The sequence below is a fragment of the Leptopilina boulardi genome, unplaced genomic scaffold (genome assembly GCF_019393585.1).
Source record: "Leptopilina boulardi isolate dan_hultmark-lab unplaced genomic scaffold, ZJU_Lbou_2.1 LbouV2_150, whole genome shotgun sequence".
NCBI classification, from domain to species: domain Eukaryota; kingdom Metazoa; phylum Arthropoda; class Insecta; order Hymenoptera; family Figitidae; genus Leptopilina; species Leptopilina boulardi.
Window position 1 is genome coordinate 1,504,031 of NW_026137697.1, and position 27,149 is coordinate 1,531,179.

Here is a 27,149-nt window from a genome sequence, read left to right on the forward strand (position 1 = left end):
TTTTCAACCTAAGAAGCAAGGAATTATACAACATTTTTTGTCTAGAATAAAATTCTGTTTCTGTAACTTCAAAAATTTCAAAACAACCTATAATTTTTTGCTCCTAAGATTATCAAAAAAAAAAATAAATTCTAACCTGAGGTGTATCGAGGCCGTTTTGATTTTGCCGCCTTCTTCCTCTTGGAGGTCTTGGAGTGGCTGCCCCCGAAAGGTGGGCACCCTGGGGGCTTCCACCTCGGGCGTCGACCGCTGTATTCGCGGCCAGGATTGCCCCGTCGTTAGATTCAGTATGTGTCGCTAAATCAGCTGCTTCACCTCGACCTCCACGTGCTCCTGTTCCTACGTTTTCACCAGACACCTCGCCTGAAAAATAAAAAAATTCACACATTTTAACAATAAAAAAGAAAAAATTTTTTTTTAAATAAAAAAAAAAGTGATTTATATAAGTTGTAAAATTTTTAATACTTGTTTCTTTTTTTGCCACTTCTCGATCATAACATAATATATATATGTATAACATTACAGAAGAGTTAAGTGATTCTTTAATTCTTTTCAGAAATGTTTTTATGACGCACATAAAAAGATCTCAGAAAAGAAAATTTCAAATTTACGACTGCAACTGTAAGATGCAACTTCTAAATCTAGTTAGATATTTTACGAGCCGGGATGAATGACATCACCTTTTTAGAGATGAGACTTTTACGGTTTAAAATCTTTGAATTCCATTATACTGATTTATATAAATGAATAAATGCTTTTTAAAAGGCTATTAGGGGTAAAAAAAAATTTTTTTGATAAGATATTTATTGTTTCATGGAAAAATTCTTTTTAGGGATAAATGTATATGCAAAATTTTTTTTTCCAATTTTTACTTCCTAGAATTGATATTGAAAATTATAGCAATTTTCGTTGGAAAACGAACTTATAAGAGAAAGAAAAAGAGAGAAAGAGAGGCGCGGCTTCATCCCTAGCCTTCGATTATTGGCAACGCCCCTGTAAGGTGAAGTACTTATTTAAATAACTCCTCGCGGATTCAAGGACGTGACCGTGCATTTGAAACGAGACACCATTTTTTTTCAAAATTTCATTAACTGAAAATTCTTTTCTAAAGAAGTTATAACTATAATTAATTTTACAAAGTGAAAAGCAAAATAATTTTAAAAAAGAAATTTAGAAAGTATAATTTTTGTTATAGATATAAATAAATATTAATATGGTTAAATCTCATATATTTTGTAACGCGTGCTCAATTTTTGAACTGTATATTTTGAGGGTCGCATTAAGCAGCCCGTTAATCAATGCCGCTCGTTAGCTCCCGATAATTCTGGGTAAATATCCGCCAACCCGTTCAACTACTTTTCCTTACCTCAAACTTATTTCAGCCTCCAACACAACTCAGATTCACTCCGCCTCGCCACGCGCCAACCCTACTTGTTGCATCTTCTCGTGCATCTCACCAATTCTTTTTTTTTTTTTTTTTTTTTTTTTCCAAACAATCACTCAAGAAATTTACCTTTAAATCGGATAAAATAAAAATATTGATCCTTCTTTTTTTTAATATTCATATCTTTTTTTTAAAAATAAACTTATCCCAAATTAAATTTTATAATTGTAAAGCTATTCTGAGTATTTATTTTTTTCAAATCCTTGATCTACAAACAGAAGAATGTTACAGAAAAATTGTAACAAAATGAAAATCTGTACACACTAATCATCGATAGAAAAAAAAAAATGCAAGGAAAAAGAGATAGGATCATAAAATTAATAAGCTCTTGTATATATATATATATGACTTTACTATATAACATAAATTGTATATTGCAAGTAGCAATAAATAGCTATGGTTCAGATGAGATAAATATAACTACCGACATGAAGACTAACTATACGATTTATTCGATAGAAAAAAATAATTCAGTTATAGAGAGATGAACACAAACAGCATTCATTCGACGAAATAAACAGAAAAAAAAGAAAGAAAAAGAAAAAAAAAAGAGCCAAGAAAGAATAATGGTGTCAATAGCTCGTCTATTTCAATCGTAAAATGAGATATATACGCGTTAGTCAGAAAATCATCCGTGACGAGAAACTAAAAGAATTATGAGAAAATGGTTAAGAAAATTTAGCGTGAAATTGAAATAGCAGACATTGTATTTCCGAGGAGAACAAATTTTTTTTTCTTATAACAATACACCGCTGACAGAACGAAAGGATGACACACTGAGAAAAAAAATTTACTATGTTAGCTAATATTTAAATTTAGCTAATATTTGGTTGATTTAGATAATATTTGGCTAATTTAGATAATATTTGGCTGTTTAGCCAATATTAAACTACTTTGGTTAATATTCAGCTAATATTTGGCCAATATTTAGCTAAAATTAAGCTATTTTAGCTAAAACTTTGCCACCATAGCTAATATTTAGCCGATATTTAGCACCGTTTAGATCATATTTAGCTAATATTTAGTTTAAATATTAAACTATTAATAATAATATTAAATTATTAGGAAAATAAAAGTAAAGATTATCTAACTAAGATAATATTAGTTAAAATTAAGCAATCTTAGATAATATTAAGCAATCTTAGCTAATATTGAGACAATATTTAACTACTTTAGATAAAATTTAGCTAATATTAAGCTAAAATTTAGCTAAAATTAAGTTACTTTAGGTAAAACTCAGCAACCTTAACTAATATTTAGCCAATATTAAGCTACGTTATATCATATTTAGTTAATGTTTAGCTTAAATTTAGCTAGTATTTAGCTACGTCAGGTAATAATTAACTAAAATTAAGCTACTTTAGGTAATATTTAGCTCTCTTAGTTAATATTTAGCCAATATCCAACTATTTCAGATAATATTTAGCTAAATTAAGTAAATAATTTCAAATATTATCCACTTTAGCCAATATTTAGCTATAATTAAACCACTTTATATAATATTTAACTACCTTAGCCAATATTTAGCAAATGTTCAACTAGTGTAGAAAATATTTCGCCAATATTTAGCCAATATCCAACTATTTTAGATAATATTTAGCTACATTAGGGAAATAATTCCAAATATTATCCACTTTAGCCAATATTTAGCTATAATTAAACCACTTTATATAATATTTAACTACCTTAGCCAATATTTAGCAAATGTTCAACTAGTGTAGGTAATATTTGGCCAATATTTAGCCAATATCCAACTATTTTAGATAATATTTAGCTACATTAGGAAAATAATTCCAAATATTATCCACTTTAGCCAATATTTAGCTATAATTAAACCACTTTATATAATATTTAACTACCTTAGCCAATATTTAGCCAATATTCAACTAGTGTAAATAATATTTGGCAAATATTTAGCCAATATCCAACTATTTCAGATAATATTTAGCTACATTAGGAAAATAATTCCAAATATTATCCACTTTAGCCAATATTTAGCTATAATTAAACCACTTTATATAATATTTAACTACCTTAGCTAATATTTAGCAAATATTCAACTAGTGTAGATAATATTTGGCCAATATTTAGCCAATATTTATCTACTTTAGATAATATTTGTCTATCTTAGCTAATATTTAGCTGAAGTAGATAATATTTAACCTAATATTTAGCTGAAATTATGTTACTTTATCAAATATTCAGCTACTTTAGCGAAGATGTAGCTTCCTTAGCTAATATTTTATATTAATCTAGCTAAAGCTTATCGTTAATAGAACAATAGCATCTCACAAAAAAAAATCCGAACACATTCTAATTGAATTCATTTTGAATACATATTTTTTCTGTTCGGACACAGGTAATATGATAGTTTTTTTTTTATTATTATTTTAGAATACTAATAAAAATAAAAATTGTATTTAATTAAAAAGTAACTGATTCAATAATAATTATTATAACCTGAGGAATTGATAATAATTCCGGATAGGTATATATATGTAACCTTGAAAGTGTATGTGGAGAACGGATAGAATCAGTTGCTTCATTGGAAGGGGGAGGGAGGGGGGGCAACCACATTGAGAAAACACAATAGCGGTCACGTGACCTGCAAGCGTTTATTACTCGCAGTCTATGTACAGTTCACTATAGGGGAGAGATAGTAAAACGATTTGTAACGACCGCGCCTTTTCACTGGTCTTCTCTTTTCAGCATCTACACATATACACACACACACATATATATATATATAAATACAAGTCTAGGTTGAGTTCGACATTGGCATTCTTTTTTATTACGTGATGGACTTAACCTCGGCATGTACGATGCAAAGTCACTTGCAACTAATTAAATTTCATTGTTAGCAATCTCAACAAGCTGCCAAGTTTTACCATTCAGCCTTTTTAAGAATCTTAAAATGTTGCTGCTTGTCAATTAAATGATTTATGCGATCATTCCAAATTGACCCAATTTTCCTAATCTTTTTTTTTTTTTAATTCTTTTTTTCTCTTTTTGTTATAATAATAGAAATTATTACCTTTCACTTAGAATATATGATGTATATATATATCTAGAGAAATGATATATTTGTTTTAAATAAAATATATTTGGTTCAAATAAAGCATTTTTCTGTATATGTAGAAAAAAAGGTGAAAATTACAAAAAATTTGTTTAAGAAATGAACATGTAACGAATGACAATTTTTTTTTTATTTAATAAGTGTAGAAAAGTAAAAACAAAAAAAAAAGTCGACATTTAATCGTCCTGTTACTTTAAATTTGTTTTCTTCAAGTACGTTGGGTTGTTACAACCATTCTTGATTGTAATCTTCGAGATTCTGTCTCATGTTACATGAAGAAAAACGGTAACCGCCCGTCAGTAGAAAATACTGTAAACATGTAATGCTGTAGAGGTAACTTTTGCAATCAGTGTCGCAGCATGTTCACTATATATATATATATATAAAAGCGCGTATCTTAAATTTTTAACTGCCATTTGCTTTAAGTAAATTAATATTATTAATTGATTCAAAAAAAAATTAAATTTTTTCCACTTCATAATACATATATAATTGAAATAAAAACAATTTAATAGAAAAAAGGATCGTGAATAAAAAAAGAAAGATGAGATGTGACTTTTTTTTTGCAGTCATCGCACACAATAAGTGATGAGGGGAAGCTGCATCGTAAGGATTAGTTTGAAGACTTCTATTTCATTTCTCGCGCTTTTATCATTTTGCAGACTCGGCACCTTTGAAACGTCCTCAGTTCGCAGTGTCAAGGTCACATCGTGAGTCTTGTGTAGGCGGAGAGAGACTCGTCTGTCGAGTCATTGCTTTGATTTATGGAACTCTATTATAATTAATCGCAAAATCCTTATTGAATATATATATATATAAGAAGGGATAATAGAATTAAACTATTTCGAGTTGTGAAAAAAAATGATAATTTTCTTTTTTTTAGGATACATTATACTGGAAGTACAGTAAATTTTAGTATAGTATACTTTAAGTATAGTAAACTTTAGTATACTGTATTTTGAGTATATTAATTTGTAGTGTACTATATTTTAAGTATACTGTACTTTAAGTATAGTAAAGTTTAATATACAGTACGTTCAGTATAGTAAATTTTAGTATACAGTACTTTATGTATAGTACATTATAATATACAGTACTTTAAGTATAGTAAATTTTAGTATACTATATACTTTACGTATTTTAAATTTTAGTATACAGTACTTTATGTATAGTACATTATAATATACAGTACTTTAAGTATAGTAAATTTTAGTATACTATATACTTTACGTATTTTAAATTTTAGTATACAGTACTTTATGTATAGTACATTATAATATACAGTACTTTAAGTATAGTAAATTTTAGTATACAGTACTTTAAGTATAGTAAATTTTAGTATACAGTACTTTATGTATAGTAAATTATAATATACAATACTTTAAGCGGAGTCATACTAAGCGGATTCCACTGTAGTAAATTTTAGTGTACAGTATTTTATGTATAGTAAATTTTAGTATACTGTACTTTAAGTATAGTAAATTTTAGTATACTGTACTTTAAGTATAGTAAATTTTAGTATACAGTACTTTATGTACATTGTATTTTTAGTATATTAATTTTTAGTAAACAATACTTTAAGTATAGTAAACTGTAGTATACTGTACTTTAAGTATGGTAAATTTTAGTATACTGTACTTTAGTATACTGTACTTTAAGTATAGTAAATTTTAGTATACAGTACTTTATGTATAGTAAATTATAGTATACAGTACTTTAAGTAAAGTTAACTTTAGTATATTGTACTTTAAGTATATTAATTTTTAGTAAACAGTACTTTAAGTATAGTAAATTTTAGTATACAGTACTTTAAGTATAGTAAATTTTAGTATACAGTACTTTATGTATAGTACATTATAATATACAGTACTTTAAGTATAGTAAATTTTAGTATACTATATACTTTACGTATTTTAAATTTTAGTATACAGTACTTTATGTATAGTACATTATAATATACAGTACTTTAAGTATAGTAAATTTTAGTATACAGTACTTTAAGTATAGTAAATTTTAGTATACAGTACTTTATGTATAGTAAATTATAATATACAATACTTTAAGCGGAGTCATACTAAGCGGATTCCACTGTAGTAAATTTTAGTGTACAGTATTTTATGTATAGTAAATTTTAGTATACTGTACTTTAAGTATAGTAAATTTTAGTATACTGTACTTTAAGTATAGTAAATTTTAGTATACAGTACTTTATGTACATTGTATTTTTAGTATATTAATTTTTAGTAAACAATACTTTAAGTATAGTAAACTGTAGTATACTGTACTTTAAGTATGGTAAATTTTAGTATACTGTACTTTAGTATACTGTACTTTAAGTATAGTAAATTTTAGTATACAGTACTTTATGTATAGTAAATTATAGTATACAGTACTTTAAGTAAAGTTAACTTTAGTATATTGTACTTTAAGTATATTAATTTTTAGTAAACAGTACTTTAAGTATAGTAAATTTTAGTATACAGTACTTTAAGTATAGTAAATTTTAGTATACAGTACTTTATGTATAGTACATTATAATATACAGTACTTTAAGTATAGTAAATTTTAGTATACTATATACTTTACGTATTTTAAATTTTAGTATACAGTACTTTATGTATAGTACATTATAATATACAGTACTTTAAGTATAGTAAATTTTAGTATACTATATACTTTAAGTATTGTAAATCTTAGTATACTATTTTTTTCTATATAAAAAAGGTGGAGTTAATATTATTATAATTTTATGAAAAGAATAAAGGGATTAGAATCATTTCATTATTTTATTCAACATCAGATATGTATGTATATTGTAAACAATGGGTGTATAATCGATAAAAGTCAAAACGACGAGCAGCCTTTGCGATAGTGTTCATTTCACTCTATGGGTGCAGCCGTTTAGGCTCGGCAGGTTGGAAACGATAAATATAGAAAAGAGTGACGGTTTTTATTTTATAACAATTAGCCAAAATATATATATATATATTCCTAAGAAGACGATTGGTTTTTTTATACAAAAAGTTCATAAGGTCGACCTTAAAAAAAAAAAAAAAAAAATGGACAAATAAAAGGTGTATATCTTTGTATGCCAAAAAGCGTGACCGATTTCGATACGTATGTTTCAAGAGCGGTCTAATTAATCGCGTGCATGTTGCATATACGTACTGTAAATGTATACCGGACGAGTAGAGACAACGACAGACCACCCACGACAGGACCCCATCTATACTCAGTAACTCAGTCGAATTAGCGACTTATCGTGTGCTCCATGAAGATCAATTGATCATTATAGAAGCGAATTATTCGATGAAAATAAACAGTAGTTTATATCAAAAATCATTCTTGTAACTTTACAAAAAAAAAATAATAATAATAATCATCGAAACATTTATTAAAATAAACCAAATGTTTATTTAGATTAAATATTTTTTTTTATGAATTAAAATAATATAAAGATAATATTTTTTTTGAGAATTTTTCGAAACATCCATAAACGTAATATGTATATATGTATACCTGAATCGGAGTTCCGAAATCTTTCTCTCTAAGTGACCCCGAGGTGGTCTAACTAAAGTAAAGGTCGACAGCTAAGGAATTTTTGGGGTCTATATATAGGTATACGGGATTCAACGCTAATGAACCTTCGAGGTTACCTCTTTGGTTACTTCTCACACGAAAATATCTAAGTTCAACTTGAAAGTGAGACGAAAGCAGCTTCGAGTCAACTATATTTTATGCCACACACAAAAAAAGGCATAAAAATTATTTCTCAATTTTTTTCGTTTCACAATTAAATTAAAACCATTTTTTATAGTTGAAGTATAGTATACTAAAATTTACTATAATTAAAGTATAGTATACTAAAGTTTACTATACTTTAAGTACAGTATACTAAAGTTTACTATACTTAAAGTACAGTAAACTAAAATTTACTATACTTACAGTATAATATACTAAAATTTACTGTACTTACAGTATAGCATACTAAAATTTGCTATACCTAAAGTACTGTGTACTATAATTTACTGTACTTACAGTAAAGCATACTAAAATTTGCTATACCTAAAGTACTGTATACTAAAATTTACTATACTTAAAGTACAGTATACTAAAATTTACTATACTTACAGTATAATATACTAAAATTTACTGTACTTTAAGTACAGTTAACTAAAATTTACTATACTTACAGTATAATATACTAAAATTTTCTGTACTTACAGTATAGCATACTAAAATTTGCTATACCTAAAGTACTGTATACAAAAATTTACTATACTTAAAGTACAGTATACTAAAATTTACTATACTTACAGTATAATATATTAAAATTTACTGTACTTTAAGTACAGTAAACTAAAATTTACTATACTTACAGTATAATATACTAAAATTTACTGTACTTACAGTATAGCATACTAAAATTTGCTGCACCTAAAGTACTGTATACTAAAATTTACTATACTTAAACTACAGTATACTGAAATTTACTATACTAAAAATTAGTATACTTATAGTACAATATACTAAAGTTTACTATACTAAAATATAGTATACTAAAATGTATAATACTTAAAGTATAGCATACTAAAATTTACTATACTTAAAGTACAGTATACTAAAACTTACTATACTTCAAGGACTGTACAGTAAAATTTACTATACTTAAAGTACAGTATACTACAGTTTACTATACTTAAAGAATAGTATACTAAAATTTACTATACGTAAAGTATACTATACCGAAATTATAAATTTAATTGCACAAAAAAATATTTCGATACCCCGAAAAAAATTTATTTGATTCAAATAATTGGTTACTTGACTATTACCAAATAAATTTTTATTTATATTAAAGAATTATTATTTGAGATGGCACTTTTCATGAAAATAATAAATATAAAATATCGTTTTGTTAAATAGGGAATTTCCTGTTGATTATATATATATATGTATATGTGAAAGCGGACTTCGGAAACGAATGTGAATTAGATGCGAATGAAGCAAATGCACATCCGTTTGCTATTTGTGTTTATAGCGGAGCTATGGTCATGCTCTTCCGATGCAAATGAGACTTGAGCCCCACAGGTACCTACAAGGAATGAAAGCTCGCTGCAATTAAATTCTCATTGCAAGTCAGACACGTGGTACACGCGTCAGCTCGACGGTCACGGTGATGCCGACCTCGAGATCATTGATATCGCGCATTACGCGGCAAATTGCGGTCTATCCGCGGTCTTCATTCACTTGTTTCTACACATAATTATTTCCCTCTGAAATTTATTCTCATTTTTAAGATTTAAAAAAATTCATCTACTAAGAACAATTATACTATATATTTGGATAAAAAGAAATTCTATTAGAATTTTTTGTTTTTTAATTTATACTGAGAAAAATATTTCATAAAACTCTCATATCTTGTGGTATCGAACCTCTATTTCTAAATTGTGAATCGAGATCTTTGACCACCTGAGCTAATTTTTGTATGTACATATATATATAGGGAAAAGTTAATTTTTACTGTACATAATTTTTTTTCCACATCTATAATTATAATGTTACAAAACGAAAGGTGTTTAGTTATATGAGTCAATGTTTAACCTCATGCGTATTTATATCATGCACGATCAAATTCGAAATATATACGTGACCGGGTTAAACGTAAAAGGTTACCGTTTTCATAAATCGATACAATATTACCTTTTTTGAAGCACGCGTTCCACCTTATGAAACCTTCAGATTTCCACATGATTGAATTGTGAAAGGGTGGGAATTGCTACAGGTACCTAACCTATATATTTTTTATAGCGCAAGATTCGTGGCAGAGATTATTTAACTGAATCAAAAAAAATCCTATATATATATATATATATATGTACTCTCTAAATTTGAATTATAGCTAAAAGTAACTGTAATTATTAGTAAAATGATGACTCACTTTTTGCTTCAGCAAGTAGTAAAAAAACTAATTTTTAATAAAATACTAAATAATTATTAGTAAAAACTAACTAATTATTAGTAAAATACTAACTATTAGTAAAAAAATAACTAATTATTAGTAAAATACTAAATAATTATTAGTAAAAACTAACTAATAATTAGTAAAATACTAACCATTAGTAAAAAATAACTAATTATTAGTAAAATACTAAATAATTATTAGTAAAAACTAACTAAATATTAATAAAATACTAACTATTAGTAAAAAAAATAACTAATTATTAGTAAAATACTAAATAATTATTAGTAAAAACTAACTAATAATTAGTAAAATACTAACCATTAGTAAAAAATAACTAATTATTAGTAAAAACTAACTAATTATTAGTAAAATACTAAATAATTATTAGTAAAAACTAATTAAATATTAGTAAAATACTAACTATTAGTAAAAAAAATAACTAATTATTAGTAAAATACTAACTATTAGTAAAAATAACTAATATTAGTAAAAAAAAGTATAAAATTGAACGAAAAAATAACTTAAAATACTTTTTAACGTATAAGAATAGAAGAAAAAAGATATGAGGGACAGGAAGGAATGAATAGAGTGACATGAATGACGACGAAGCGTACGCTGGTCACGTGGGCAGGACACAATGCTGGGTGCGGCCTAACCTGTGACACCAAAGGGTCTCGACCTTTATACAGACATATATATGTATATATAAAATGCATGTAGATTTATATATATATAGAAATACACACACACATTGAGTTTGGTATCACAGTAAAGTTTCTACTCGATATAAGCCCAACCCACGTTTACCGCCAACACACACGTTAATCCTCTCTATACTCGTGGAATTTCAAAGCTCAAGAAATACAACCCAGAGGTCAGGTTAGCACCTCGTACGTGATCTAAGAACAAACACGATATTCTGAACTTGAAACCGTACTGCCGTCTTCCTATATTATATATATATATATATGTATATGCAAAAACAACTAATTTTTTTTCCATATAAAAAGTGAAAAATAAAATAATATTACCAAAAATAAAAATTGAAAAATTTATCTTTTGACGAGGAGGTTTTCTTTTTTTTTTTTATCTTACACCGCGTTAGGCAACAGTTAATGCATACAAACGAGTGTCGAAGACATACATATGCCCTTGGATGCTCGCAGACGTTTATGTACGCGACAATCCTTGTCTCGACACATCACGTATACACACACCCCACCTACTTATCTCCAACGAGTGTATAAAAAAAATTCTCTTATACCCCTTTCACACAATCTAACTTTATTATTCTACTCGTACAATATATATTGTCCTTTTCAATCTCCTTTTTATGTTTAAAAAAGTATTTAAGTTTTTTTTTTAGAATTAGGTAAAAAGAAATTTTTTTTTTTTGAAACAACCAAATTTTTAGCTGAATCTAAGAAATAAATTTATTTGACATTCATAGTTTAGGAAAACATTTTGCTTGATTCAATGAAAAGGGTTATTGGGCTCAATAAAATTCTTTCGAATCAAAATTTTTTTCTTTTTTCAAAAAAATTTTGATTGTCTCAATCTTTAGTTGACACAACAAAAATGAAAAAAGGATTTATATTGCCTTAACTAAATTTTGATTGCGACAATCAAAATTTTGTTTGCGCCAACACAATTCTGTTCTAAATTTGGTATTTTACCAACTAAACGATTTGTTGTCTTTTTTTTTTTGGTGTAAACCAAACGTTTATTTGGATCAATTAAATACTCATATGAGGCAAATAAATTTTGTTTGAATCAAAAAATTATGTTAATACAAATATAATTGATTCAACTCAAACTTTTTTTTAACTCTGTTTCTTTATTACAGAAAAAAAAGGGGTCCAATTTTCACAGTTTATTTATTATATTTATGAGCAATTCTTGTGTCACGAGACCGGATATGTCGAACAAAAATGTGTATATATATATATATAGCGCGATTAACGAGGGTTTTCATCCGTTTCGACGCACGTCCACGTCATACTTGGATGATGACAAAACACGAATAAGAGACCATAGAGCGCGAGACTTGTCACGCTTTCGCGCCTTTCGAAAGTTGATACTGATCTTTGCGTGCGGAAAAAAATATGTCATAAATTTTAATATAATAATTGATTACCTAGTATTTAACAAGGTCAAATCAAAATTGAATAATTAAAAAAAAAAAGCATCGTATTAAACAATAGCAGGATTACACCAATCAAGTTGTATTTTTATTATTTTTTTCAAGGGAAGAAAAAAAAACGGCGAAAACCAATATTAATGTACACGAAGAAAAATGGAAAACAAAAGTATAGTAATTTTTACTCTTTCCAAAGTAAATTCTGAACTTTTTGGAACTTCTGACAAAACTTTTAGTCTGGAAATAGAAGAAATTGTTCCTGAAATAGTAAAATTTACTCCGGATATAGTAAAAAATACTATTTCCGGAGTAAATTTTAACTATTTCCGAAGTAAACTGTACTATTTTAGGAGTAATAAAAAAGGAGTAGTAAAAAATACCACTTCCGGAGTAAATTTCACTATTTTAGGAGTATAAAATACTATTTCCGGAGTTAACTCTACTATTTTTGGAGTAATAAAAAAGGAGTTGTAAAAAATACCTCTTCCGGAGTAAATTTCACTTTTTAAGGAGTAAAACATACTATTTCCGGAGTTAACTCTACTATTTTTGGAGTAATAAAAGAGGAGTAGTAAAAAATACCACTTCCGGAGTAAATTTAACTATTTTAGGAGTAAAAAATACTATTTCCGGAGTAAGAAAGAAAGATTAGTAAAAAATACCACTTCCGGAGTAAATTTCACTATTTTAGGAGTAAAAAATACTATTTTCGGAGTTAACTCTACTATTTTTGGAGTAATAAAAGAGGAGTAGTAAAAAATACCACTTCCGGAGTAAAAAATACTATTTCCGGAGTAAGAAAGAAAGATTAGTAAAAAAATACCACTTCCGGAGTAAATTTCACTATTTTAGGAGAAAAAAATACTATTTTCGGAGTTAACTCTACTATTTTTGGAGTAATAAAAGAGGAGTAGTAAAAAATACCACTTCCGGAGTAAATTTCACTTTTTAAGGAGTAAAACATACTATTTCCGGAGATAACTCTACTATTTTTGGAGTAATAAAAAAGGAGTAGTAAAAATTACCACTTCCGAATTAAATTTCACTATTTTAGGAGTAAAAAAATACTATTTTCTGAGTAAGAAAGAAGGAGTTGTAAAAAATACTATTTTCAGAGTAAATTTTACTATTTTAGTTGTAAAAAAATACTATTTCCGGAGTTAACTCTACTATTTTTGGAGTAATAAAAAAGGAGTAGTAAAAAATACCCCTTCCGGAGTAAATTTCACTATTTTAGGAGTAAAAAAATACTATTTCCGGAGTAAGAAAGAAAGATTAGTAAAAAATACCACTTCCGGAGTAAATTTCACTATTTTAGGAGTAAAAAATACTATTTTCGGAGTTAACTCTACTATTTTTGGAGTAATAAAAGAGGAGTAGTAAAAAATACCACTTCCGGAGTAAATTTCACTTTTTAAGGAGTAAAACATACTATTTCCGGAGATAACTCTACTATTTTTGGAGTAATAAAAAAGGAGTAGTAAAAATTACCACTTCCGAATTAAATTTCACTATTTTAGGAGTAAAAAAATACTATTTTCTGAGTAAGAAAGAAGGAGTTGTAAAAAATACTATTTTCAGAGTAAATTTTACTTTTTTAGGTGTAAAAAAATACTATTTCCGTAGTTAACTCTACTATTTTTGGAGTAATAAAAAAGGAGTAGTAAAAAATACCCCTTCCGGAGTAAATTTCACTATTTTAGGAGTAAAAAAATACTATTTCCTGAGTAAGAAAGAAGGAGTTGTAAAAAATACTATTTCCAGAGTAAATTTTACTATTTCAGGAGTAATTTTTTCTATTTCCAAAATAAAAATTGCGCTATAAATGCGCAGAAGTTACAGACAGTTTAGATTTTACTTTGTAAGTATAGTAAAAATTACTTTATAATTTTTTTCCTTGCATGGAATGCTGAGAAGATTTTACCGTGTGTATTTGTCATTGATATACCAAAAGGTTATGTGTCAAAAAGGTTGAAAATTCTTCAACGTTGTGCATATATTTATAATGATCCGCAAGCAAAACAAAACGAATAAGCAATATGATGAAATTATTCTCATACTCACAGGTCACAATCATGCGGTTCGAAGGTCATTACCGGTGAAAAAAAAAATACTCATACAGAAGTCAATGATGCAGAAACACGGGTTATTTAGAAAAGAATAATTAAAATATTACTCAACTATATATATATATAATTTCAAAGAATGCACAAAAATCTAGATTTTTATCACATTTGATAAGATAAAATGTATTTCAATCACTTTGAAATATTTTTGTATATTTTATTAAAATCGAAAAGAATTCAAAAGAAGACAATTTTCAAAGAAGATTTTTTTCTCATTGCTTTGATTTTGAAGAAGAAAATTTAAATAAAACCACTTATTTAAATATCAATGTATATATATATTTTATATCAAAATCGTAAAAAGCACTTCATCCACCAGAGGTGAGTGATTTATGCTAATTGATCAACCGGTTAAGATTTGTCTGGATAACGTCAATTTAAGATTTGTGTCGATGACGATGATAATCCGGAAAGACTGGATTTGATAGCGTCTGCTCGTAGGAAGTTTTTATGTAGATCGCGCCTCTTCGAAAGTGATATTATACATATATATTTATACGTGAAAAGAAGACAAATAAAAAAAAAAAAAGGGAGCGAAGGTGTCAGGTCACTTCATCATTAAGATCAAATATTTAAAAAGCAGTTGAAACTGAAATAATTTCAAAGTAAAAAGAATGGAATATAAAAATTTAATCTCACTTAAAGAAAAATAAATATTAACGAAAAAAAATCTTTACGTATGGAACAGCGATAAGTTTCTTTGAAACAGCGATATATTTCTCTAGAATAGCGAAAACTTTCTCTATTTTAGTAAAACATATCACAGTTCTAGGTGAATATTTTTTATCCTACAAGAAGAATGTGTTTTTTCTGTACCGGAAATTCTGATTCAATAATTAATTTTTTAAACAAAATTTTTATAGACTAAAAAAATTTTATATTTGAAACGTTTTTAAAAAATTTGACTGTAAGAACCTATTATTTTGAAACAAAAAAAAAAAGAGAAAAGGTTGCGCAGTGGATATATCTTACTAGAGATAGAGCAGTTTCAGATACAGTCGGATAGTCGTCTATATACCTTCGTCCTGACACTCAAGGGATTACGATTCTTCTTGTAAAGCGATATTAAAGGATTAGTGTCTCAGCGAAGGGATCGTGTTCGACACTGTCCGTCCAGTAAGTGAACACCGCTAACCTGTTTTAATGTCAGCGTCTCCTATAAGAAGTTACATCTAGAAATACTAGATTAGGCTTTTTTAAGAAAAAATAAAAAAAAATTCACTCCTTTAAGGATTAAATTTTATTTTTTCAATTTAATTTTTTCTCAAAAATTCTTTTAAAAAAATTTTTATTTTCAATAAATTTTCTAGAAATCGAAAAAAAATTTCTGATTATTTTATTAAAATCTTTTTTTTTTTCAAGGAAAAAACAAAGAGTTTATCAATTACAATCCTGTGTGCGTTTATAGGATGCGTCAGCGTATGCGATACATAAGGCGCAATGGAATGTGCCCGTCCCGTCGGTATACGGATGGATGGTTTTAACTTTACGATCTGACATTTTCGATTGGAGACATTCTTACTTTACACCATATGAAAGCAACGACAACAAAACGTGCTTTTCTATTTTTTTTATGAATATTAAGGAGACAACAAGTTAAGCGCGCGCGTTAATTGGCAGATTCTAAATAAATGATTTTATCTATATAGAATATATTCAAGATCCTTCCGTCCATATTATATGTGTAACACAAGTTACACTCAAATAAAAATTGTTTCAGTTGACAACAAAACATTTTTTTGTTAATGTGCAATCAACATTTTTTGTTTCAACAGAATTTTGGTTCTTATTTTAATAAAAAAAAAAAAAAAAAAAAAATTATTTATTTGAACAAAATAAATATTTACAGAACCAAATAATTTTTATTCGAATTAAACACTACTCTCTAAATCTGAATTAGTAAAAATGTTTACTAATTTGAATTAGTGAATTAGCTTGTGAATTAGTTAAATTTTACTAATTGTTAGTAAAAGTTACTAATAATTAGTTAAATTTTACTAATTGTTAGTAAAAGTTACTAATAATTAGTAAAATTTTACTAATTTAGTAGCAAAAAGTAAGACATTCATTCAAATTAGTAAACATTTTTACTAATTCAGATTTAGAGAGTAGTTGAACCAATAATTTTTGTATTTGAAACAGAAATTTAATTGTCTTAAAAATTATTTTGGTTCGTGGAAATATTTATTTGATAACAAAATTTTTTGGTTCAAACAAAATTGGTGTGATTTCAACAAAAATTTGTTGGTTTAAACAAAATTGGTATTACTCCAATAAAATTTTGTTTAGTTCAAACAAAATAATTTTGGTTCAAGCAAAATTCGTTTGGTTCAAACAAATATTTATTTGATCTAAATAAATAGTATAGTTCATTCACTGAAAAATTTGATTCAAGTAAATATTTATTTGATAATAACCAAATACACCGGTATTTGAATCAAATAAATTTTTTTTTTCATTTTTTTTATAAATTTTTCGATTGCCGATATAAGATTCGATTGAACCAAATATTAGTTGCTTGAAATAAAAGTTTACTTAACTGTATAGCAATGTTGAATCAACCAGAATGTGGTTGTTTGAACAGAATTTTGCTTATTATTTTAAGAAAAAAAAATTATTTATTAGAACAAAATAAATATTTACAGAACCAAATAATTTTTATTCGAATTAAACACTAGTTGAACCAATAATTTTTGTATTTGAAACAAAAATTTAATTGTTTTGAAAATTATTTTGGTTCGTGGAAATATTTATTTGATAATAAAATTTTTTGGTTCAAACAAAATTGGTGTGATTTCAACAAAAATTTATTGGTTCAAACAAAATTGGTTTGACTCCAATAAAATTTTGTTTAGTTCAAACAAAATAATTTTGGTTCAAGCAAAATTCGTTTGGTTCAAACAAATATTTATTCGATCTAAATAAATAGTAGTTCATTCACTGAAAAAAAAAAATTATTTGATTCAAATACCGGTGTATTTGGTTATTATCAAATAAATATTTACTTGAATCAAATATTTCTTATTTGAATCAAATACATGGAATTTGCTTCAAATACTGAAATATTTGATTCAAATAAGAAATATTTGATTCAAGTAAATATTTATTTGATAATAACCAAATACACCAGTATTTGAATCAAATAAATTTTTTTTTTCAGTGTTTTAATCAATTTTTGGATTGCTGACAAGATTCGATTAAACCAAATATTGGTTGCTTGAAATAAAAGTTTACTTAACTGCGTATAGCAATGTTGATTCAACCAGAATGTGGTTGTTTCAAATAAATTTTTGGTTATTACAAACAAATTTTTTCCTAATATAAAGAAACAAAACGAAAATAAATAAAATCCATAATGAGATTAATTCAAGTCTCAACATTTATTTACTCCTTTTCTTCCTTTGAAAGAAATAACAAAAAAAAAAAGGAATAAGAAAACAATTCACCTCAAGAAAGAAGTCTCAACAAGAATCATATAGCAGGGATGTAAGATCGATGGCATTACTAAAGTTGGTTATCTCTCTGCAAGGTGGGCCAAGAAAGAAACTTAAAGAAAAAAGTGAAGAAGGGAGAGAGAGAAGAAATGAAAGAGAAGAGAACAAGAAGTGGAGGAAGAAGAAGAAGAAGAAGATAAGCATTGATGACGAAGAAGAGGTTCACCGCCAAGGTGCACCTGTCGGGTCATTAGGTATAAACAGCAGGTAGAAATCCAGGGCTCGGTGGTCGACTCTGGATGAAAGACACGATTCTACAGAGAGAGAGTCAGCGAGGGGAGGGTCAGTAACATTAAAGGAAGGAGAAATGTAAAAGAAGAAGAAGAAGAAGAAGCTCCTGTTGCTGATGTCTGTCCGAGGTCTTCTTTCTCTATATATATATATATAGGAAAAAACACTGAATTGCTATATTTGAATTTACTTAATTCGATTGTGAAATGCTACTCTCGAAACATATATATCGTAATACCAAATCGGCTTATTGCATGAAATCCAAATGTTGCGGTAGCTGTTTTCATACGGATACTTCTAGTATACAACCGGAAATGTGCACAGTTGGACATCCTTCCTCATTGATGGGAAAGTATTTTATAGATTAATTTTAAAAATATCTTCTAAATTTCATTTCTAAATTTCATTTCTAAATCTAAAATTTTTAATATCTTCTAAACCTCAAGTTGTATCATAAAACATTGTTGCTAAATTATTCCCCATACAATGATATCATATTTTCACATCTGGTTATAATATAATGTTATTTTGTAAGCATTGAATATAGATCAGATGTTGCATTTCTAAAATGCGATCAGTATGAGGTAACTATTTTGTAATAAGTTTCATGAGAGTTAAAGAAAAATTTATTGTACCAATTCAATTCTAGAATAACCGAACTGTGCTTTTCACAAATTCGATTTGTGTATTTCCCAAAATCAGTTTGTTTCTAGCAGACTATAACCTATTTTCTTAGAAAGAAAAAGACAATTTCCGTTTTCTAATAAAGAATATGCATAACAATTCCCAGTATAGTGACTATTAAACTGAATGCGACAATAATTATACGAGTCTAAAATACTACTGGCAAGAAAAATAGCTTTGAAACAGTAATTTACTGACCTTCCTTATTTCAGTGAAGTAAATTCCAAAGCAAAAGTTTTTGAAACAAAAAAAAAAAGGATCGTTTAAACCGAATAATCCTTCAGTGCCACGGACATCGTAAAGAAATATGTATGTACACAACACACACGTATATATATATGTATATTACACAATATACATATACATGTTAGTAGGATGTTGGGTGCAAATTCCTCTTCGGTAGTTGTACATTTTTCTAAGGCACGCCTCAGGACTCGTCTTGACCTTTTTCTCTCTCTTTCTTTCTCTCTTCTATACGGGATGGAACACGGAGCAATAACTTCACCTAGCGGCGCTACCGTAGAAAGATAAAGAGCAAGGGAGGAGCCCCACTGCGGCCGCTGCCGCTGCTGCTGCAGAATCGGTGGCGGAATCGAGTGGTCAGGTTAATGGCATCGTGAGGAGAAACACCGGACACGCCCAGGAGTGTACCACTACCTCTTGGATAAACGTTCTGATTTCACACAAAAGTGTCATCAATCTGATTGCATCAATTTTTTTTTTTTTTTTCTAAATCCTTAGATCGTAAACGTGAAAAAAAAACAACATTTAATTTCCAACGTTTTTGTCATTTTAGAAAAAAATATTATATTCATTGAAAAATTGCACGTGTTCTGAATAAAACGATATTTTTCAAACACGACAAAAAAAATTGATCTTTGTTAACTTTCTTTTTTTGCAATTAATGCAAATCCGAGGTCATGTTGAGACGAGCTCAAAGGTGCTCACAGAATAAAGGTGAACGAGTATCGTGTTTTTCTCGCGTTTGCTTTGTCAAGATCGATCGATCCAAGAATTTAACGACTGTGCGAGCGCGATGTCGTCAGAAATATATCTCGATCGATCAACCTTATATGTTGTCTCCAAAACCCGAGTTTTTTAAAAATTTTTTTGTTTTCTATTTGGTGAAAACTTTTTTTTCAGTCAAACGAACATAGTAGTAAGTTTTTTGAAAAGAAAATTTTCAGAAGCTGTGTATTTATATACTGATGATGCTTGCTAACCAGTTAGTTTGTTTCAGTATTTATATGTTAAGTGTTAGAAAATACTTGTATAAAGAGAATTATGTGTGGAAATATATAAATCGTGAACTCGACTTGGTATAGGAGAGATGAGAGGTGAGAGACCCAGGGCATCAGATCATCCAGATTTCAATCTAGATACAAACATTGTTAATTATTGTGCAGACTTGAAACAGATTTGGGCTACAACAAATCTGTATTGTTGCACTAACAAATTCCTCAGCAATACCATAACAATATATCCGTTGGTATACTTGAAAAAATAATATTGGATCAAGCAAACCCATTTATTCCTCCGTATTTGATGATTCCATTTTTCAAAGAAACTAAATCTGGAACTAACAGATTTTGGTGCTACCACAAATCTTTGTTGCACTTACAAATTTCTCAGTAAAACCAACAATATATCCGTTGGTACACTTGAAAAAATAGTATTGGATCAAGCAAACACATTTATTCCTCCGTATTTGATGATTCAATATTTTCAAAGAAGCTAAATCTGGATCTAACAGATTTTGGTGCTACAACAAATCTTTGTTGCACTAACAAATTTCTCAGTAATACCAACAATATATCCGTTGGTATATAATCGTAGAAAATAGTATTGGATCAAAAAAACCCATTTTGTTATTCGTATTTGATTCAATATTTTTTCTTCATCCAAAAATCTAAACCACGAACTAACAGATTTTAGCCCTACAATGAATCTGTATTGTTTCACTAACAATTTCCTTAGTAATACTAACAATACATCCGTTGGTACACTTGAAAAAATAGTATTGGATCAAGCAAAACCCATTTATTCCTCCGTATTTGATGATTCAATATTTGCAAAGAAACTAAATCTGGAACTAACAGATTTTGGTGCTACCACAAATCTTTGTTGCACTAACAAATTTCTCAGTAATACCAACAATATATTCGTTATTACACTCGTAGAAAATAGTATTGGATCAAGAAAACCCATTTAATTCTCTGTATTTGATTCAATATTTTTTTTATCCAAAAATCTAAACCACGAACTAACAGATTTTAGCCCTACAATGAATCTGTATTGTTGCACTAACAAATTCCTCAGTAATACTAAAAATATTTCCGTTGGTACACTCGTAGAAAATAATATTGGATCAAGCAAACCCATTTATTCCTCCGTATTTGATGATTCAATATTTTCAAAGAAACTAAATCTGCAACTAACAGATTTTGGTGCTACCATAAATCTTTGTTGCACTAACAAATTTCTCAGTAATACTAACAAATATATCCGTTGGTACACTCGTAGAAAATAGTATTGGATCAAGAAAACCCATTTAATTCTCCGTATTTGATTCAATATTTTTTCTTCATCCAAAAATCTAAACCACGAACTAACAGATTTTAGCCCTACAATGAATCTGTATTGTTGCACTAACAAATTCCTCAGTAATACTAACAATATATCCGTTGGTACACTCGTAGAAAATAGTATTGGATCAAGCAAACCCATTTATTCCTCCCTATTTGATGATTAAATATTTTCAAAGAAACTAAATCTGGAACTAACAGATTTTGGTGCTACCACAAATCTTTATTGCACTAACAAATTTCTCACTAATACCAACAATATATCCGTTGGTATATACTCGTAGAAAATAGTATTAGATCAAGCAAACCCATTTAATTCTCCGTATTTGATTCAATATTTTTTCTTCATCCAAAAAACTGAACCACGAACTAACAGATTTAGGCTTACAGATCTGTATTATTAAAATTAGTGCATCAAATACGAACAACTACATGATTTTTCTAAATCAATGATAATTTTTTCTCAGTAAACAATACAAATTTATTGTAGAAAAATAAAAATTTTGTTATAACTAAAAATTTATAACAAATATTCTGTTTATACAATACAGATTTTAGCAGACAAACAAAATTTAACTTCCAGATTTAATATAATCTAGGATTAAATTGTCAGTAGAAAATATCAGCGAAATATTTGGATGACTGATTTTGAGGAATGACTGAATAATCATACTGAAATATCACCTCGATTGAATTGCGCATTGACTTTACAATAACTGACCTCTCCCGTCTCTGGAATTACGGACAAAGAAAGAATAAATATATATGAAAAAAAATGTTAACAGAATAAGGAAAGTCTGGTCGTCAGGTTGGCAACCTTGTTTGGGCGCGATGAAACAAGTCAGTTCCCTTTGGAGTTCTTATATATTGCGCCATGGGAAATTTTTATTCTATTATAAATTGTTCAACATTACAAATAGTTTTGAAGCAATTTTTAGTGACCTCTTATTGCATCAATTATTTTGCTACTTTTTACATTTAAAAAAAAAATGTTATAAAATAACTATTTTCTAAAACTAATTTGTAATATAAAAGATATGAGAAAAGTAAAAAAAAAAAAGAAAAAAAGGAAGAAAAAAGAAAGACGCACATTAGACCTTTACGGTATCTTTGGCTAAAGAGAACCATTCCAACGAAGCGGTCCAGCGGCGCCCGCTCACCGACCCATTCTCGTATACCTTTATTAACGACGTGACTTCTCAACTACAACACTTCCGGGACCAGTAGAAACACTTAATGTGCAATTAAAATTTAAACTCTAATCTAAATCATTATAATTAAAATTTTAAACTCATCAGAATTTGGTTATGACGCTGTTAAAACAAACATCTTATTTCGAGCCTTTAAATAATCAATCACTTTAATTAAATAATTTCTATGATTTCAAAAAAAAAAAAAAAAAAAAAAAAAAAAATGAATATTTACGATATTGTAACTTATTTTCAACTATAAAGATCTTTAAAGATATTAAAAAAAATATTCCCTCACGATAACGAAATTTCTCTAAAATGAAGCTGTAACTTACTTTATATTCGAAAGGTAGTAAAATAATTCGAAAACATCAAACTCGAATATAAACATCTCTTTTATTTTATGTCACCGCAAGAGAAAGGCGCGCGCATTTATATGACTCAAAATAAAATGCGAAATGTTCATTTTTTTTTTTTTAGTGAGTTAGTTTTGTAAAATGAGATGATATTTTTTACGAGGTGTGTATATGTGTGTGCAAAAATCAAGGTTTAAGCGCATTCTAATGTCCACACACAAGCGGGCAATAAAGACGTCACTCCCCTTTTAAAATGATGACACGACTCTCTGCGCCGGAAATGGCAAAAAAAAACAAAAATAAATAAAAAAAAAGAAGAAGGGATTTCACTTACGTATAGTGTGCATCTCGTTATCAGTATATGCGGCGCAAGCAAGAGGGTTTTTTGCAAAATCGAAGAAGAAGCTAGCAAACGATTTCGATTATACGAGCGCCGCGCGATGATGTTATCCGCGATTAAAAGCGGCCATGATTTCCGATGGTGGTCGTAACACCATCGTGAAGATGTCCAAGGGCCAAGGTAATACTTGAAAACATGTCTCTATCACAAGGTGGATCTTCACTTCACGCCCGGGTAACGCCTTCGCATAAACACGAGGTTTTATCCCGACTCGTTATAGTTAACGGCTCTCAACGTTTTCACATATTGCGGCGAGAGCGCTAAATTAAGTAAAGGCGCCAGTCTCACGACATATCTTTTTCTACCGTTTTTCGCACACACTGATTGGATTGCGTTTCTATGTTTTTTTTTTTTAAATATATTTTCGTAAATAGATATTTATATAAATGTCCACGTGAAAAGGGACGTTAGGGGTGAAAATTTTTAGGTTAGGTTTCTGATGTTTGAAAATAACTCCCTACTACGAAACACTGTCTTCATTACATCAAAAAAATTCAATAAAAACTTATTTTTCTTTTAGATAATTAAAGATAAAGGTTTAATAGTAGAAAACTACTGATTAATAAAAAAAAATAACTAAAAACTGATAGTAGAAAACTACTAATTATTAGTAGAAAATTACTTACTGATAATAGAAAAATACTAATTGTTGGTACCAAACTACTAATTGATATTAGAAGACAACTAATTGATAGTAGAAAGCTATAAACTGATAGTAAAAAATTACTCACTGATAGTAGAAAACCACTAACTGATTGTAGAAAACCACTAACTGATAGTAGAAATATGACTAAATGATAGTAGGAAACTACTAATTAATAGAACAAAAATGACTGATAGTAGAAAACTTCTAACAAATAGTAGAAACGTTTAACTGATAGTAGAAAACTACTAACAGATAGTAGAAAACTACTAACAGATAGTAGAAATCTTCTAACAAATAGTAGAATCGATTAACTGATAATAGAAAACTACTAACAGATAGTAGAAAACGACTAATTAATAGTAGAAAACTTCTAATAGTAGAAAACGACTGATAGTAGAAAACTAATAACAGATAGTAGAAATCTTCTAACAAATAGTAGAATCGATTAACTGATAATAGAAAACTACTAAGAGGTAGTAGAAAACGACTAATTAATAGTAGAAAACTTTTAATAGTAGAAAACTACTGATAGTAGAAAACGACTGATAGTAGAAAACGACTGATAGTAGAAAACTACTAAATAATAGTAGGAAGCTACTAATTAATAGAATAAAACTGACTGATAGTAGAAAACTTCTAACTGATAGTAGAAAACTTCTAACTGATAGTAGAAAAAACTAACTGACAGTAGAAAACTACTATCAGGCAGTAGAAAACGGCTAACTGATAGTAGAAAATTGCTAACTAATAGTAGGAAGCTATTAACTAATAGAAGAAAACTGACTAATAGTAGAAAAAAAACTAACTGACACTAGAATACTACTATCAGGCAGTAGAAAACTACTACCGAGTAGTAGAAAATGACTAAATGATACTAGAATATTGCCAACTAATAGTATGAAGCTATTCATTAGTAGAAGAAAACTGACTGATAGTAGAAATATACTATCAGTCATTAGAAAACGACTAATTGATAATAGAAAACAACTAACTGATAGTAGAAAATTGCTAACTAATAGTAGGAAGCGACTAATTAATTGAAGAAAAATGACTGATAGAAAAAAAATATCTGACAGTAGAAAAATACTAATTAATAGAAGAATACTGACTGATAGCAGAAAAATTCTAACTGATAGTAGAAAAAAACCTACTGACAGTAGAAAACTACTATCAGGCAGTAGAAAACTGCTACCGAGCAACAGAAAACGATTAACTCATAGTAGAAAATTGCTAACTAATAGTATGAAGGTACTAATTAAGAAAAAAACTAACTGACAGTAGAAAACAACTATCAGGCAATAGAAAATGACTACCTGACAGTAGAAAACTACTTACTAATAGCAGGAACCTACTAATTCATTGACTAAAGCTACTTTTACAATTAATAAATTTTAATAAAAAATCAGTAGTTTTCTACTATCAATTATACTCGTTTTTGACTAAAAATTAGTCAAAAAAATTACTAATTCATTTAATGAACGAATCATTCAGAAATTTTTGACTAAACATATATTTATAAACGATTGCAATGTAAAATTGTACAATTATGTTTTTTTTCTATAATATTTATATATAAATAACAAAATAAGAGGGAAGGAGAATTTTTTTTTCACCTATTCTATTCAATATAATTTTCAAGAGAGAATTTTTCTCGTGAAAACCCCCGAGAGCAATAGCGCGCGATAAGTCGCAATTAAATGACATGACTCACGCGATTTACCTTATGGAAAATGTCTTTTAAGCGATTAATGACTTGTGATGGTTGTCACCATTTTGGATCGCGTTGGAACGTGAAATTTTAACTATATAATCATTAACTATCCTGATAGAGGTAAAATCTACTTGTCTTATTTTTATTTTCCAAGCAATACACACATACTTAATTCACGCGAATCATTTAACCTGGAAAAAAAAATTCTTTGACGCGCACTCAACAGACTATTTTCAAAATAAACCAAGTTCTGTGATATAAGTGTTTAATTTTTTTATGAAAATAATTTCTATTCAAATTAATAATTTCTGTATTTAAAAAAAAGTACCTGTTAATTGACTTAGGCAAATTTTTTGATATCATTTTTTTTTAGTTGAATACAAATATTTGATATTTTATTTAGGACAAATATTTATTTGATATATTAATCAAGTGTAACATCCTTTTGAATCAAATTTTCTGTATAGAATTTAAAAAAAATGCCAAACGAATATATTGAAAACAAGATAAATTTCAATTCATAGAGGATTGGGAGCTAAAAATTACATTGTCTATGTTTACCGTCAAATATGCTAATTTTTAAGACACCTGTATATATATATATTTAATCGGTATATTTGATGACGAATGAAAAATATACTCGTAAATCTTTCTTAATAACTCAATATAATCTGACTCCGGAACAATATAAAAACGGTTATTTCTATATACACAATTTTTAGAATTAAAATCCTGGCTAATCGTAAAAATATTTTTTTGCATATATTTTTGGCGTCAACAGAATATGAAATGGAGATTTTTTTTTTTTTGATCGCATGAGATTGATCACTAAAGTTGCAACAAGATTACTGAACTTTTGTCATTTGTACGACGTGGTCATGTCAGAAACAATGGATACAAGAGAGCTGACTGGTTGTCCTATTCAATGAGGTTCTTGGTAGTAGCACTATACACATATATACTATAAAGGAATCGGGAATCGATAGGTATAGGTAAAGGTTTACTTTGTGGTCCATAAATAAGTCAATCGCCCCCCTGATGGTAACCGTGAGATCGGTAAAAGATGGAGCTGCGGCTTGGTTTGAGCGACAGCCAATATTT

General features: G+C 28.1%; 1 protein-coding gene across 10 annotated transcripts in view; it reads right to left on the reverse strand.

Annotated features, from left to right (window-relative positions):
• Positions 1-27,149, reverse strand: part of LOC127276577 (uncharacterized) — a 124,263-nt gene that overhangs the window by 41,020 nt on the left and 56,094 nt on the right. For all 10 annotated transcript variants that reach the window (XM_051297110.1, XM_051297109.1, XM_051297114.1 and 7 more), the window contains one exon: positions 137-363. In XM_051297110.1, the coding sequence (XP_051153067.1) occupies positions 137-363 (227 nt within the window). The remainder of the gene's footprint in view (positions 1-136; positions 364-27,149) is intronic.